We start from the raw sequence: 14,554 nt of genomic DNA on the forward strand, positions 1-14,554 counted from the left end.
TTTCTGCCTCCCTCTCTCTGCTATCATGCCTCATCCTTGGGCTGGAAGTGGAAGGGGGGAGGAGGGAGGGGGCGTTTGGGAGCTTCCACAGTAGCTTATATCACAGCAAAAAGGGGGAGAGGGGGTGATGTATTAGGGGTGAGGGTCAGGAGGACTGAGACAGGGGTGCTGCTGTTGCTGATGTAATGAGGATCAGGAGCGGTTGGCAGGGCAACTGGTCCTCCCCCCATCATCCAGAAAACCACCCCAAAATCTCCGTCCTGTCTCTTCCCATCTCGTCCTGGCCCTCAGTACACCACCTCGTACACCGTGGCCTTCTTGTCCCCGGAGCCCGTCACTATGTACTTGTCGTCCGGGGAGACATCACAGCTCAGCACAGACGAGGACTCCTTGGACTGGGAGCGGGCGACATAAACCCAGCAGAGAGAGAGGGAGATGATAGATGGATGGAGACAGATGGAGAGAAACAAACACAAAGAGAAAGATGTTAGGAAAGATATGACTCATCACTTAATACTCAATCATACAAGACATATTTGCATTTCAAAACAGTCGGCAATTATTTCCAAACAGACAACTCTGCAGCTCCAGGATGCTGACTCATTCATCTGCTTCAATGTGAGACACGCCGCTCTCTCTCTCTCTCTCTCTCTCTCTCTCTCTCTCTCTCTCGCTCTTTCTCCGGAGAGATGCAGCCTCATTAACTGCAGGTTGGAGCGTCACAAGCAGCGCGAGGCTGATGGTCTGTGTGAACTGGCAAAATGTACAATCCTCTTTTTCTCCCTCTCCTCTGTGTCTGAAATCCAGACCTGGGCACCTGGCTTTATGATCTAAAGCTCCCTCTACTCCCCCTCCTCCTCCTCTCCCTCCCACTGCTCCATCATCATTTATCTTCCTTCCTTTCTTCCCAGACTCTCCTCCTCCTCCTCCTCCTCCTCCATATCCATCCTCTTAGGCTCCCCTTTCGCTCTGTCCCTGACTCTCATGTCGACCCCTCCTCCTCCTCCTCCTCTCTAAACTCCTCTCCTCTCCTCCCTCCCTCCCCGCTACAGGCACAGCAGGGCTGTCAATCATCAAGCCACCGGTGAGAGGCTATTTCACACAGGATCCCTCATACTATGCCGAGATAGCAGGTGGGGGGAGTTGGGGGGGCGTTCAGGAGGGAGGGATGCAATGACAAGCCAAAAGATGAGTTTGGAAGGGGTTAGAGATGGAGGGGGAAAGAGAGGAAAACTTGTCCTGATACTCAGAGACTTAACATCCTCTAGCATTACAATGTTTAGGATGTGATTTTCTAGGTGTGTAGGATACGTCTTACATTGTTTGCCTTCTGAATATTCTGATTGTTTAGTAATGTCAGACATAGATAAAGTCCACTTTATTGTTCTCTCCCTGACAAAGTCTGATATCCTGTATTTTCATAAATATATTACAATGTTTTCATTAAACCAAACAAAAGTTACAAACACCAAGGACAAAAGCAGAGTTTCACCTTCCTCACCAAATGCACCCAATATAACGACTTGAGAGAACAATATGTACTCATTACATTTCGGGAGAAAGTATCAAAAGCTCTTTTGGCTTCAATGCATCTGCATACCACAGCCAAAGAGAAAACCCATGAAAGCACTGCTTTGTTCTACTGTGTTCTTTTAATCTAGCTGTAGTATTTACACTATTTACACATTTGTCATTACTTATGCTATTTTTCTTCTATTGTTTTGTATTCAGTAATATGTAATTAGGCTTTAGAAACGATGTATCATTAATACCCATGCCAAAAAAGTTTCTTTGATAAAAATGACAAAGAAACAGAAAGAGAGCGACATGCAACGGACCAGCCAAACGGTAGGAGAGAACGTGAGAGGGAAAAAAGTGAAGGGGTAGAGTAAGAAAAAAGGATTAAAATATATGGAAGGGAAGATAGAGAGGACAGGGATAAACCAACAAGGACAGACAAAAAAAAAAGTTAGAGGTAGAGGTAAAGTCAGATTAGGAGAGAAAGGTGAAAATGAGTGAGCACAGAGAGGGAGAAAGGACAACAATATATATAGAGAGAGAGAAGGAGGAAAAATGGTTGTAGACTGAACAAGAGAGGAGCAGGGGGTTAAAGAGAGACAGAAACTGGAGAGGACAGTGATAAAACCAGAGAGGAGGAAGAGGAAGAGGGAGAGCAGCTCTGTATAACACGGTGACAGGAGGGAGCTGTTTGGCAGGAGAAACGTTTGGCATTTGGATAACAAAGCAGATAGCCAGCATTCTCCTTTCAGTCCACAGGGAGAGACAGGAGCCGCCAACCCTGCTGCCCACTGCAGCTTACAAAAATATGACAGCCACACACACACACACACACACACACATATATACAAAACACTCAGATTAAATGTACCTTCATCTCCCCTTGCTAGTTTCATTCACACCCAGATGAACTGGCTCAGCTAAAAATATTGCATCCCTGCATATTCATGTTTCAACATTTCCTCAAACGGAGCGATTGAACACGATGGAATTATTACATTTGTTCTGTGTATGTGTGTGTGTGTGTGTGTGTATGTGTGTGTGCTTGGCAGCCTGCACTCTCTGATAAACCTCCGCAAGTCACCATGGATCAACAAACCTGGAGTTTAAAAAAATGTTTATCATTCGCTTTCTCCCTCTGAACCCCCCTCATCTTTTTTTCTCTTTTGCCTCTAGGGCTCACAGCGAGTGTGTGTGCGTGTGTGTGTGTGTGTGTGTGAGGTACAGAGACAGGAAGCAGAGAGCTTCAACAACACTATCCACACTGACTAACAGATGACTCTGCAGCCCCAAATACAGACACACATGCATATATATTTATATACATACTCAAAGATGTACAGTATATACACAGAGCATAAACATCCTCAGAGCACTCATCTCTCACCTGGAAAATACTAGCTCCATATGGTGTCCTCCATGCATTCAACAGATTGTCTTTTCCTGTGCTCACGAACCACTTGCCTGAAATAACACAGACGCACACAGCAGTGCTACAGGTTAAACAAAAGAAAGGCACAATATACTGTGCAGAAACTGCACACTAATAGCATGGAGAGTAGAGATAAGTGTTAGTAAGTGGCTGCAAAGATTCTAGAAACATTTATTAAGTTTATGTCCGTACCGCAGTAGGCGAACTTGAGGGAGAGAACACAGCTCTCATGGAGGTGCAGCTGGTACTTGTCAGGTTTGGAGACGTGCAGGACTTCCACGTTACTGCTCTCCATCCCCACAGCCAGCCACTCGCCTGTCGGACAGTAGCCCAGAGAGAAGATCTGGAGATGGAGAGAGAGGAGACAAAGGAAGGAGAGAAAGTGAAATGGAGAGAGAAAAACACGGAGGGGTAGGAGGAGGAGGGGAGGACGGAAGATAAAGGGGTGGGAGGCAAGGGTGCAGAAATGAAAACAAAAATGGGGAATGGGGAGAAATGGGGGATGAGGGAGGAAAGAAGATAAGGTTGATGAAAGAAAGAGAACAATGGAAGGAAGTAGGGAGGACAGATGAGGGAATTAAGTAGGAATGTAGGGTATCAAGGAAAAGAGAAAGATGTTGAGTGAGAATAGAAAAGAAAATAGAAAATTTTTAAAATGAAAAAAGAAAGAGTGGAATGACGTAATAGAGGTAAATATAGAGTGAATTAATACATTAGGGAAGAAAGAGAGGGAGAGGGAGAGTGGTAGATGGAGAGAGACGGCACGCGAGAGAGAAAGTCATTACATGGTGGATCGAAACTCATCTGACAACAGTGGTCAACTCTATAGCTCTGTTGTGACAGTGGAGAGTGAATAAGAGAGGGTGTGGGTGTGTGTGTGAGTGTGAGGGCACCTGTAAGGTGTTTGTTGATGTGTTGTTGTTGGTGTTTATTGGAGTAAATACCTGCAAGGTGAGGTCATGATGTGTGTTTGGATGCATGTGCGTGTAAGTTAACTGGTGAGGTTGTGCAGATGTGAAGTGTTGTGAGGACACTGTAATGTTCTGTACCTGCATGTATCTGTAAAGTGTGCATGTACGCCTGCTGCTGTTTATTTTGTGTGTGTGTGTGTGTGTACCTGAATTTGTGCTGTTGTGTGTGCGTTCACTCCATGTAAGCTAAATTTGTCTATGTGTGTTTATGTGTGTATAACCATGTGATGCAAGTGTGTGTTTTAGATGATGTCTTGTTACAGTGTGTGAAGTATGTGTGTGTATGCGTATAGCTGTACATCTGAGAGAGTGTGTGTGTGTACCTGCGAGGTGAAGTCATGCTGCTGGAGCTGCCGTCCCTCTCGGAGGTCCCAGCAGCGGACCGTGTTGTCCAGCCCTCCCGTCCACAGTTTGGTGCCGTCGTTGGAGATGTCGATGCAGCTCGCTCCGTCTGTGTGGCCCTGGAACTGCCTGCAGGGAGGAGACACACAAGAGCCTTAGAGATGGACACACACACACACACACTTTATAGACTCTGCATCCTGTGTGTTTCTTTTCTCCTAGACGTGTCAGACCAAATATATCTAATCCTTTCTCCCTGTAGCACCTACTGCCCTCACCCCACCCACACCTGATTCCCCAGTCTCTCCTGTTCCCCCATTTCTCCTTTCCTTATTATAGCCTTTCTCCTACCTTGCCAGAATCTGGCTGTTTCATCCCGCCCATATCCCCTATGGCTAGTTCATCCCCCCTCTCCATAGCGACCATAGGGTTAGTTGAGGAAGCCCCAGACTGCAACGATTTTTCCTCCCTCCCTCTTTCTTCTTCCATATTTTATCTCCTCAAGAAGTTTGTGAAATGTTTCCACATCCTCCAGCCTGTCTGTCCCTCACCTCCCTCCCTCTCCGCTGTGTGCTTTCTCCTGACAAAAATCTATTTGTGGAGGTAAGACACCACATTTTTATGTTGTTTTTCTCCTTCCACTGTCCTCTCCTCTCTTACCTGACCAGAGTCTGGTTGTGAAGGTCCCAGACGACGATGTTGCCGTCGCTGCAGCAGGAGAAGCAGACCTTGTTGTCGGGGGAGATGGCCAGAGCGTAGCAGGCGGGAGCAGATGACGTAAGCTCCGCCTTGATGCGTGGGGTGGGCGTGGCCAAATCCCAGATTGACAGTGTGCTGGCCTCCCCGCCCACAATCAAGGTCCGCCCGTCAGGGAGGATTTTACAGGAGCGGATGTAGTTATCCCTGTTCTGATTGGACAAGATTAAAAAGAATCAGTTAGGTTATGCCTATCGTGGATCAAGGGAAAAAATGATTATGGAACAGATTGTAACGTGACTGGGGACATTTTGATGATGTAATTTATCAAAATTGAGAAGGAAACATGCAGAGCCAATAAAAATAAATCAGATCAGTGAAAACAAATACAAATATTTGTTTGCATGGCCCGATGATGTGAATGCTTGTCAGTGTTCCCATTTCTATTTTTAACACTTGTGTGTGCGTGTTTGACTTTGTCCCTCATGTCTCACCAGACAGTCCAGCTGGGCCATGGGGCTCTTGCTTCCTGGCTGGCTGATGTCCCACACCTTGACGCAGCCCTTGCCTCCGGTGTAGACGTGGCGCGTCGAGGTGCTGATGGTGACGGCACACACCACCTCTCCGTGGTTCAGGCTGTGAATCTGACGGGCGTGGCGAGGGATTCCTGGGCCCAGCAGGGCGTCGGGGGGAAAGGGCACCGGCTGCATCTGGCCATCTGCGCTCACATGGAACGAGTAGGCGCTGGAAACGAGCAGGGAGAAAGAGAAGGGAACAGAAATGAATCAATACTTCAGAACTGAAGTGCTACAGCTAAAAATAAACCAAGTTTGGAAAAGTAGGTACAGCAAAGGAAATGGGCCAAAGACAGGACAGACAGAATCAATCAATCAATCAACGAGGAAGTGAAAGCTAACCCTAACAACCACACACAAGTCAGTGTGCAAGAACTACAGTAATTTTGCCCAAATTCTGGCAATTACTTGGGCCACTGTAGCTGTGGGCTGGAATGCATAATGGCAGATTGTGTTACAGGGCAGAGTCAGTGTGGCATTGCTAATGGCCGATCAATACCGTAGCGGTTGGAAGCCAAGGCTGTTTTATGATTTCGAATTAGCACCGCAAGAATGAATGGCTACTCTGCAACAAATGACAAAACCAACACAATTCCTCAGTCAGCAAAGCCCAATGGACTGTGTGCAAGTGTGCTGGAGAGGGTGACCTGGACACTTTTCCACAGTATGTACAGTCTTCAGGGTGTTAAACAGGGTTAATGTGCAACACTGAAAAGCCCTGTGTATATAGAGAAACCCAAAGTGAGCAGCTGGGAGGAACTACTAGTCATTTGGATTCCTATCCAATCCAAATATTTTTGGATTATCACTAAGCAAGTATGTGCAATTGTCTGCATCTAACTATTTTCTTAGCCTGACGTGATTATCCTGCTCAGTGTTCACATATTTCTTTTTTTCCAATCACTATTGACAGAAAAGGAAATTAACTATTTAACTGCAGCTGTAAAAGGCTTTGTGTCTACCAAATGCAGATAACAAACAGACAATGCATCAGATGCATGTATGGAGATTTTATCTTTTAGTGGATCTCTGCTTATGTTGCATGCATGCTGGAGTAGAACTTTGTGTATATGTTCATGTGTAACAGAAATACAAACTCACGGCTTGCCCCCGGAGGAACCAGGCAGAGAGGAGGACAGCCCTGGGGCCCTCAGGTGAGACCGAGAGTCATACGCCACCTGGTAGGGACGAAAGAGCGTACAAACAATTTACAGCTTGACAAGGACTTAAAAACTTAAATTTTTTTAAGGTATACAGTAATACATTAGCATAAAGGAAAACTCTTTAATTTTAAGCAGAATTAAAACAATGGGGTGACCAGAATGTAACAACAGTCTGAAAAGTGTGCTGAAGTGTGATGAGACTAATATGTGATGTTGTGAGCGTACTGCCTGTCCCCAGACGGAGGACAGGGTGGTGAACAGGGCACTGCAGTGAACATCCTGCCTTAAGGCTGAGTTATGATGATGTCTTGTGGGAGCTTCATGCAGAGGCTAGATACTGTACACACACTACATTAGCGGTCCCACCACAGCTGACATGCACATCAACTAAAATGGAACATGTCAAAGCTATGTGGGCTACGGGAGACCGTAAAAAGTATGATTGGGCTACTTTGTGTTTATGTGCACGTTTCTAATGCTGAAGACAGCAAGTCGAGGAAAAGCTAAACCTTTTTTGAATAGTGCTACAAAGGTTTTGTGTTCCAGATAAGCCATTTCAATTGTAAAAGGTCTCCTCTCTATGACTGTCACTCTCCATCAAAGTGAATTAGAGAATGTAAACATGATAACTTTGAGTATATAATGAATGCACAACACTACCTGATAACGCAGCACACATTCATCTATTTTTTAACAGTGTTATGACAGTCAGAAGGTTAGATCTGATGCTGAACTATAAATCAAACCTTGACAGAGAACAATACTTTGGCCTTTACTCACCATGGGGCTTCGAGAGTAAGCGTTGGCTGCTGCACTGATTTGTGGGGAGAGAGTTAGAGCCCCTCCGAATCCTCCTGGGCTGGCCAGTTCCCCGTTCAGTCCTGCGTGGGACACCACGCCAAAATGAGCCGGGTATGAACCGGGGGGCACAGACATGGGACTGCGGAGAGCTGGGGAGGGAGGGAAAGAGGAAGGAGGGATTGAAGGATGGAAATAAAGAGGGGAAACAATACATAGCACACAAGCACAAACACAGTCACAGAGGGGCTGAGAACAATGGAAATCTTTTTCTTTCATTAAACTTAAAGTTTCAGACCAGGAAGCTGTCAGGTACAAAGGTCTTCACTGCTGGCCACAGGGGAGCAGACAGTGGTTAAGAGCCTTGCTCAAGAGCACAATGGTTAGAGTCAGGAGGATATTCAAAACGACAGCCCTATAGACATAATTCTTTTTGTTAAACTTTGATCAAATCAAGACATTTTGGCACAAAACAATAAACTATCACTGCATAACAAGATCACAGTAATGTCTCAGCATAAACAAATGAGGAAATGGCAGAACGGAGGGACAAAGGGATATATGGCACAAAAGGCAGAGACTGGGTCCATCCAGGTCATGAGTCTAATTCAAGGAGCTATTCGGTCCAGCTACTTCGGTTTACTAAAAAATATATGAGCTCTAGTCGAGCAGCTAAATTAGAAAGCAAATGTAAAGTAATAAGTAATGTAATTCTTTGAATTTGTGATGAGTCATGTAATCACACTACAGTTTTCGTTTGGCTTTTTCTGAGTAACTTTCTGAGTTAGTGGTTACAAAGAAGAAAGAACAGGTATAAATGTATGTAACAGCTACAATATCAAATCATATTAAAATTTCATCAAACTTGTTTAACAGTCAGGAGAGTCTCACCAAGGGGGTCTGCACTGGATGCTGCTTTGCTGACCAGACGAAGGCAGGAGGTGCTGGGACCAGGGGCTCCTGGAGCTCCTGGTGCTCCAGGGGTAAGGGCCTCACGGTGGGACGGGGATGGGGTGCCAGACTTGGACAACGGAGACTGTGACTTGTCCATCTGTAGAGAAATCAAACAAGAAATATAACAAATAAAACACAGGGCTGATCTGTCATGGGACCTATAGCGCTGATCAAGTTAAGCCCCCCTTCATTACGCTAACCTCCAGAATGACTATCTGTTACTTTCCGACTAATCTCAGTGAAAAAATAATTTGTCTTGTGGTACTGGCACACCTATGATAACAGCTATCTGTACAAGACATCCATGTAGCTTCCAATACATAGTTTAATGGGACATGGATTAGTTACTGTGAAATAGTTATGGGTTGTACAAGTTTTTTTGTGTTTTTATTCGCCAAGCAAAACACTATAAATGAGAGCATAACATGAACATTTACCAGGAATGGACAACCTAAGGGTACAAAGTGAAAAATAATTCCATTTTATCACAAAAAAGTCATAATATTATTATTATTACAGTAATATATTTGCATAAATGAAAAGCAGAGAGCAGCAAGTCCCTGAGAATCAATCTATCTTACCTGTGCAGAGTCCTTGGCCTTCCCTGGGGTGGGGCTGCGGGGATTTGGGGTGGACGGGGCCTCTCCTGTGCTTGAGGAGCCCGGGAGCTCTTTCCTTAAGGTAGGAGCCCGGTCTAACCCATTCCCATGGGGGGAGTGAGGAGGACTGCCAGCCGGAGAGTTAGGCTCCTGAATGACAAAAAATTGTAAACTGTAAACTAGTGCTTATTTCTATCTTTCCAGTCTCAGAGGGTCACACCATGCTATACTATTTTGTTCCATTTCAGTCTTGCATTTTACCACATTTATTTTGTGTTTCTTTACTGCACGTCCTATGTGTTGCCACCTATAGAAAGTGCACCATTATGTAAAGGTGTTCAGACAGACACTGGCCCTGCTTGAAAGTTGCCACACCACAATGTGACGTCAGCTGGCAAGGCACTGCGTTGGCCAATCAAATACGTGCAACCACACATTCCTGGTAGACTTGTTTTTTTTAGGTCAACGCTGCTACCTTGCAATTTCAAGATGAAATGAGTGTCACCATGATAACCTTCCTGGTAATTGTTATAAACCACTGTGCAGTGTTTTTGGTGACTGATAAGTCTTCAAAGTCACGGCTCTATTACTCCAACTGGAATTCCTGGATCGTATTTCATCGTCTCACCCGTACCTGAAGCAACATGCCCCCACAAACGCAGCCCCTAGCACTTTTTAATGGAGGGTTGTTATAGTCGGATGAGTTAATGACTGCCATGTTCTTTCTTTATTTACTTTAAGCCAAATAAAACTGCAAGAAACACAAACCCATCTCTTCTGTGTGCCAGCATGTGTAAAATGTTACAGCAGTTGGTTACAGAGTTTCAAAATACACTTACTTAAAATGCTGCAGATTCTTACTTAATATATACAACATAATCTCTAGTGTCACAGTCTGCATTGTGATTTGTAAAAGGGATTCAGGGAACATTACATGAAACAGTGGAGATTGTCACTGTCGCTGGTACAGTAGAGTATGGACCTGCAGATAATGTTGCTGTTACAGCTGCTTTCATCACTGGAGCCACTGTTGAGCCAGCACTGCCTCCCCCAGAACAGAGTGCTAGGGTAAGCACTTCTCACTGGGTCACAGTGATCAGCACAGACATTTTAGTGCTTATACACACACACACACACACACACACACACACACACACACAGGCAAGCACGCACGCACAAGATGATCTACTTAAACAACCACACACATTAGACATTTACATGGCATGTACAAATAGAAAGGCATACACATATGCACAGGCTTGCATGTTTATTCAAACACATGCATTTGCTCTAAAACACACACACACACACACACACAGTCACACACACACACACACACACACCATTCACCAGAGAACGTCCCTCCCTTTTTCTGCCATTACCCACATTTGTCACATTTTTTTTCTTTCTGCTTTTGTACCAGTTTCCAAATCACACAAGAGACCGGTTCCGCTTTTGTGTGCAATATCAAAATACAGAGGGCTTAGATAAAACATATTTTGGTACACTGCGTGAAGTATTTAAAGAACTAAAATATTCCAGGGGCATAAACGGCTTTGCATATATTAAATGAACCAGACTGCAGTTATCTAATGAGAGAAGGAAGGAGAAAGGGGGGAGTTGGAGCGGGGTGAGATGAGCGGGAAAGAAGGAGTGAAAAGAAAAAAGACAGTGGAGGGTTGGAAGAACAGAGGCTTCAAGAGGTTGGAAAGAGAACAAAAATATACACGGATATGCAGATGAGAAGAAATATAAGACCAAGTATTTGTGAATGTGTGTGTGTGTGTGTGTGTGGACAGACACGGTTCACAAGAAGACAACACAAACAGCGGCAGCTGATAATGAGCTTACATAGGAGCTCTTCCTATTTACAAGGGAACTGCAGCGGAAAGCTGAACTAGCTACATACCTGCTGACTCGTTTCAGCACAGATACACACACACACACACACGCACACAAACCATGGTTACTATAGATGATTGACATTAAAACAAGCAATCTAACAAGCGAAACAAAAGCTGAAATGCAATGTTGTGTCTCTGTGTATGAGTGCAGAGCTGAAACAATGAACTGACTTGTTGATCATCAGAAAATGAGGCTGATCTGCAGGTATTTTGATAATCGAGTCTTTATTTATTTTTCAAGCAAAATGCCAAAAAATCACTAGTTCCAGCTTCACAAAATGCTAAAAATTTAGCTGCTTTTCTTTGTTTTCAATGATGGCAAAAATGAATATCTTTGGGTTTTGGACGTTGTTTCCGACACAACAACTATTTTCTGACAGTTTACAGACCAAAGGATTAATCTATTAATCTGAAATATTTGCTAAATTATTCAATAATGGAAATAATTGTAACATTTGGAGTGTATGAACCAAAATAATATTGTCTGCAAACTAACCCAAATAATAAAACAAATAAATAATCAAGTATCAAATTATAATACTAGATTATTTATTTATTTAAGTCTATTAAGTCTTTTAGTACAATAAGTCTTTTCTCATTGCTTATTCTTCAGGCAATTACCCAATTATGTGTACTTAAAGCTTTCTCTCTTTCAGCCACGTGAATAGTGCCTTTAGGACACATTTTCCTTATTCAAGACTGGCAAAATACTCTAAATGAGACAAAAATAAAACCATGACCATCTCTAAAAAAAAAAACTAAACAAAAAAATAAAATAGACAAGAAAGAGAAAATCTCTTCTAAAAAATACCAAGGACACTAAAATGAAACAATGAATATGTCAGGTAAAATAAAAAAAATAAAATGTATTCAAAACTGGCCTCACACACACACACACACACACACACACACACACACCTAGATCTGCGTGTTAAATTGAACTATCGACAGCCAGACAGACAGGTTTACGCACGGACGGAGGGTTGTTCCAAACTGAGGCAAGTACATCTATAGTTATTCCCGCAGGCAACACCGGCCCTCCCAAAGTTAGATTCATGCTTTATTCATGTGTGAGCTGCAACAGAGAGCTTCTGTTGGATGAAGGCTGTTTGTAACTTGTGGCTTTGTAAGGAAATCAGAGATATTTTCTGTAACAGGAATGTACAGCTCTTGCACAAGGACGAAGCTGTGAGGAGGTGCGTGGGAGAGAGAGTGAAGTGTGAGTTCTGTGTGTGAGTTAGACATTTTCCATAGTGCAGATGGAAAGTTGTGAGTAAACATTGGTAGTGAAGGTGGAATGTTTTTGAAGAGGTCAGAAGAAACTATTAAGTATTTTGTTTTCTTTCTGTGAGATGTATGACTTTTGCGAGTGTGGTATGAAGTTTCTGACATTGACATTGACATCAAGAAAAGATTAGACAGAAAGTAACCCATCTGACCCTGATGTGTCACTTTCTCTATTGCTCCACTTTGTTGACTGATAGTAGGCAACCAGCATTACCACAAAATCAGACTCAGATCAAGTATCATTTGTTTTTTCACTAATGCATGTTCTGGACAGTACTTTTCTACCAGCTTTGCTTGCTAAGGAATTGAAGAAAACTACCTTTAGTAGTTGAAAAGTATATATGTGTAATTTTCATTTTTGAGGCAAACTTAGATAATCTCCTATACAGAATTGCCAGGCATGGCCACTGATTACTTTGTATAACTTACCAATTAGCTTGAAAGACAAGACTTCTGAGATAAAGCTGTTCACCAAATATACCTCAAAAGGATATGCTAAAGTGTTAGCATACACAGAGATGAACTAGAGCTTTCATTTTACTTTAAACCTGCAATATCTGACACTGACATATTATCTATCACCTTTTAAGCCAAAAGTTGCTTATTCATACATCCAGCAGAGGCTAAGCAACATTAGCATTCATTTGGAGGCCTGTTTCTGGCCACTTCACAAACACAAGTCCAATATTTACTCTCCTTCTAGCTCTGTTTTTGGTCCCCACCAACTCTTGAGGGAAATATCTGGCTCTTTAGCTGCTAAATGCTGCACTATGTTCACCAGCTAGTTGCTTACTTTGTCTGTCTGCCATTTGGTGCAGTGGGTTTGTCAGATTTTTTTCACTGAAAACAGCTGCTTGCTGCAGCTGAAAACAAAGTTGATGAGAGCGGCGAGAATAAACCAAAACAGTGAAGTTGTGGGCAGTAAAAAACAAATCAATGAGCTGAAAGTTGCCAAAATGCTCTGCAGAGCTGAGGGGAAGAGCAGAGTCAGGTGATAATTCTCTGTGGGTTCATCACTACAAGCTACCCCTTTCACAAGCAAGAAGTCATGTGATCCATTATCAATATAAAAATATTGACTATAGCCACTTTAATTATGAGGTTGTCAAAAATAATTTAAATACAGCAACTTACTTCATTGGAGACGTCCACTACGAGATTGTCTTCACTCTTGTCTCCATCACTGTCCTGAGGAGAAAAGAAGACAAAAGAAAGATAAAAGATTTCTCCATATCACATTAACATTCATTGAGATACGATAGCTGTTCTATTAGCTGATTTTTTTTTCCATCACCCACACAAACATACAGTATGTTGGATGTGTACATAGAGAACTTTAATAATAAAGATGGAACAACACACAGATCGATATATCAATATCACTGGCTGCTCTTTGCTTCCTTCCACTGGCTGTCCATCATGCAACATTTAATACAGAGATACTATATACCATATATTCTCACCGAACATCTCCCTCATACATACACAATTTTGATCTCTTGCTCATTCAAACACACACACACACACACACACACACACACACACACTGCTGCTCTCTCTCCACACATTTTCACTCTCCGTCCAGCCATCTCTCTCTCTCTTTCTCTCTCTCTCTCTCTCTCTTTTTCTGGGGTGAGAACGATGGCACTTAGTCACCATAGCAACAGCGCTTTGATGTGATCATGGCCTGATAATCCTATTGACATCAGTGTGGAGTGACATCAGTACCTAATTATACAGAGCCAAAACAGGGCTATGTCTACAGTCTATTCCTAGAGCAAAAATACAGAAACAGACAGCGAGAGACAGAGAGGGATGGAAAGAGGAAAGAGAAAAAAGTAAAAGGAGGAAGAGGGAGAAAATTTGAAATAAGAGATGGTATAAAAATGAAAAGAAAACAGGAAGAAGACAGACAGTGAGAGGGAAAAGTAGAGAAACTGAGAGACGGTGATAAAGAGACAGAGATATAGAAGAACCAAAAGGCAAACAGAGAGAAATGGGAGCAGTAATGCAGCTCGACAGACAGAAAGAGAGGAAAAACATTCAGAAAGTGGAAACTATCTGTGCTTGTTCTCGCTCTGAACTAATGGGAAAATTTGGACTGTTGTTGTTGATGCCAAACTGATTTAGCTAGAGGCCATCTTGCACAGACAGACTCCCAGTGTCAATCAATCCTCCAGACTGCAAACACACAGCCATCTAATTCATTACAGCTATCTGCCTTGGTCGTCTCTCTTCTGGCATTACATCGCCTATGGCTCCCTGCTCTTCCCCATTGGATCCATCCAAACCAAACACGGCTCTAATTGGCCAGG

The 14,554-nt window shown here is 43.2% G+C and overlaps 1 protein-coding gene across 1 annotated transcript in view; it reads right to left on the bottom strand.

Moving 5' to 3' along the window:
- Positions 1–252: 252 nt before the first annotated feature.
- tle2b (TLE family member 2, transcriptional corepressor b) overlaps positions 253–14,554 on the bottom strand; it is a 70,118-nt gene continuing 55,816 nt past the window's right edge. The window contains exons 10-20 of the mRNA XM_070908952.1: positions 13,374–13,427; positions 9,031–9,198; positions 8,387–8,546; positions 7,478–7,647; positions 6,636–6,712; positions 5,454–5,703; positions 4,924–5,171; positions 4,245–4,392; positions 3,143–3,293; positions 2,906–2,982; positions 253–395 (exon numbers count right to left, since the gene is read on the bottom strand). Coding sequence (XP_070765053.1) covers positions 288–395; positions 2,906–2,982; positions 3,143–3,293; positions 4,245–4,392; positions 4,924–5,171; positions 5,454–5,703; positions 6,636–6,712; positions 7,478–7,647; positions 8,387–8,546; positions 9,031–9,198; positions 13,374–13,427 — 1,611 coding nt within the window. The 3' untranslated portion in view covers positions 253–287. The remainder of the gene's footprint in view (positions 396–2,905; positions 2,983–3,142; positions 3,294–4,244; positions 4,393–4,923; positions 5,172–5,453; positions 5,704–6,635; positions 6,713–7,477; positions 7,648–8,386; positions 8,547–9,030; positions 9,199–13,373; positions 13,428–14,554) is intronic.

This window comes from Enoplosus armatus, chromosome 7, assembly GCF_043641665.1.
Source record: "Enoplosus armatus isolate fEnoArm2 chromosome 7, fEnoArm2.hap1, whole genome shotgun sequence".
Classification (NCBI taxonomy): Eukaryota; Metazoa; Chordata; class Actinopteri; order Centrarchiformes; family Enoplosidae; genus Enoplosus; species Enoplosus armatus.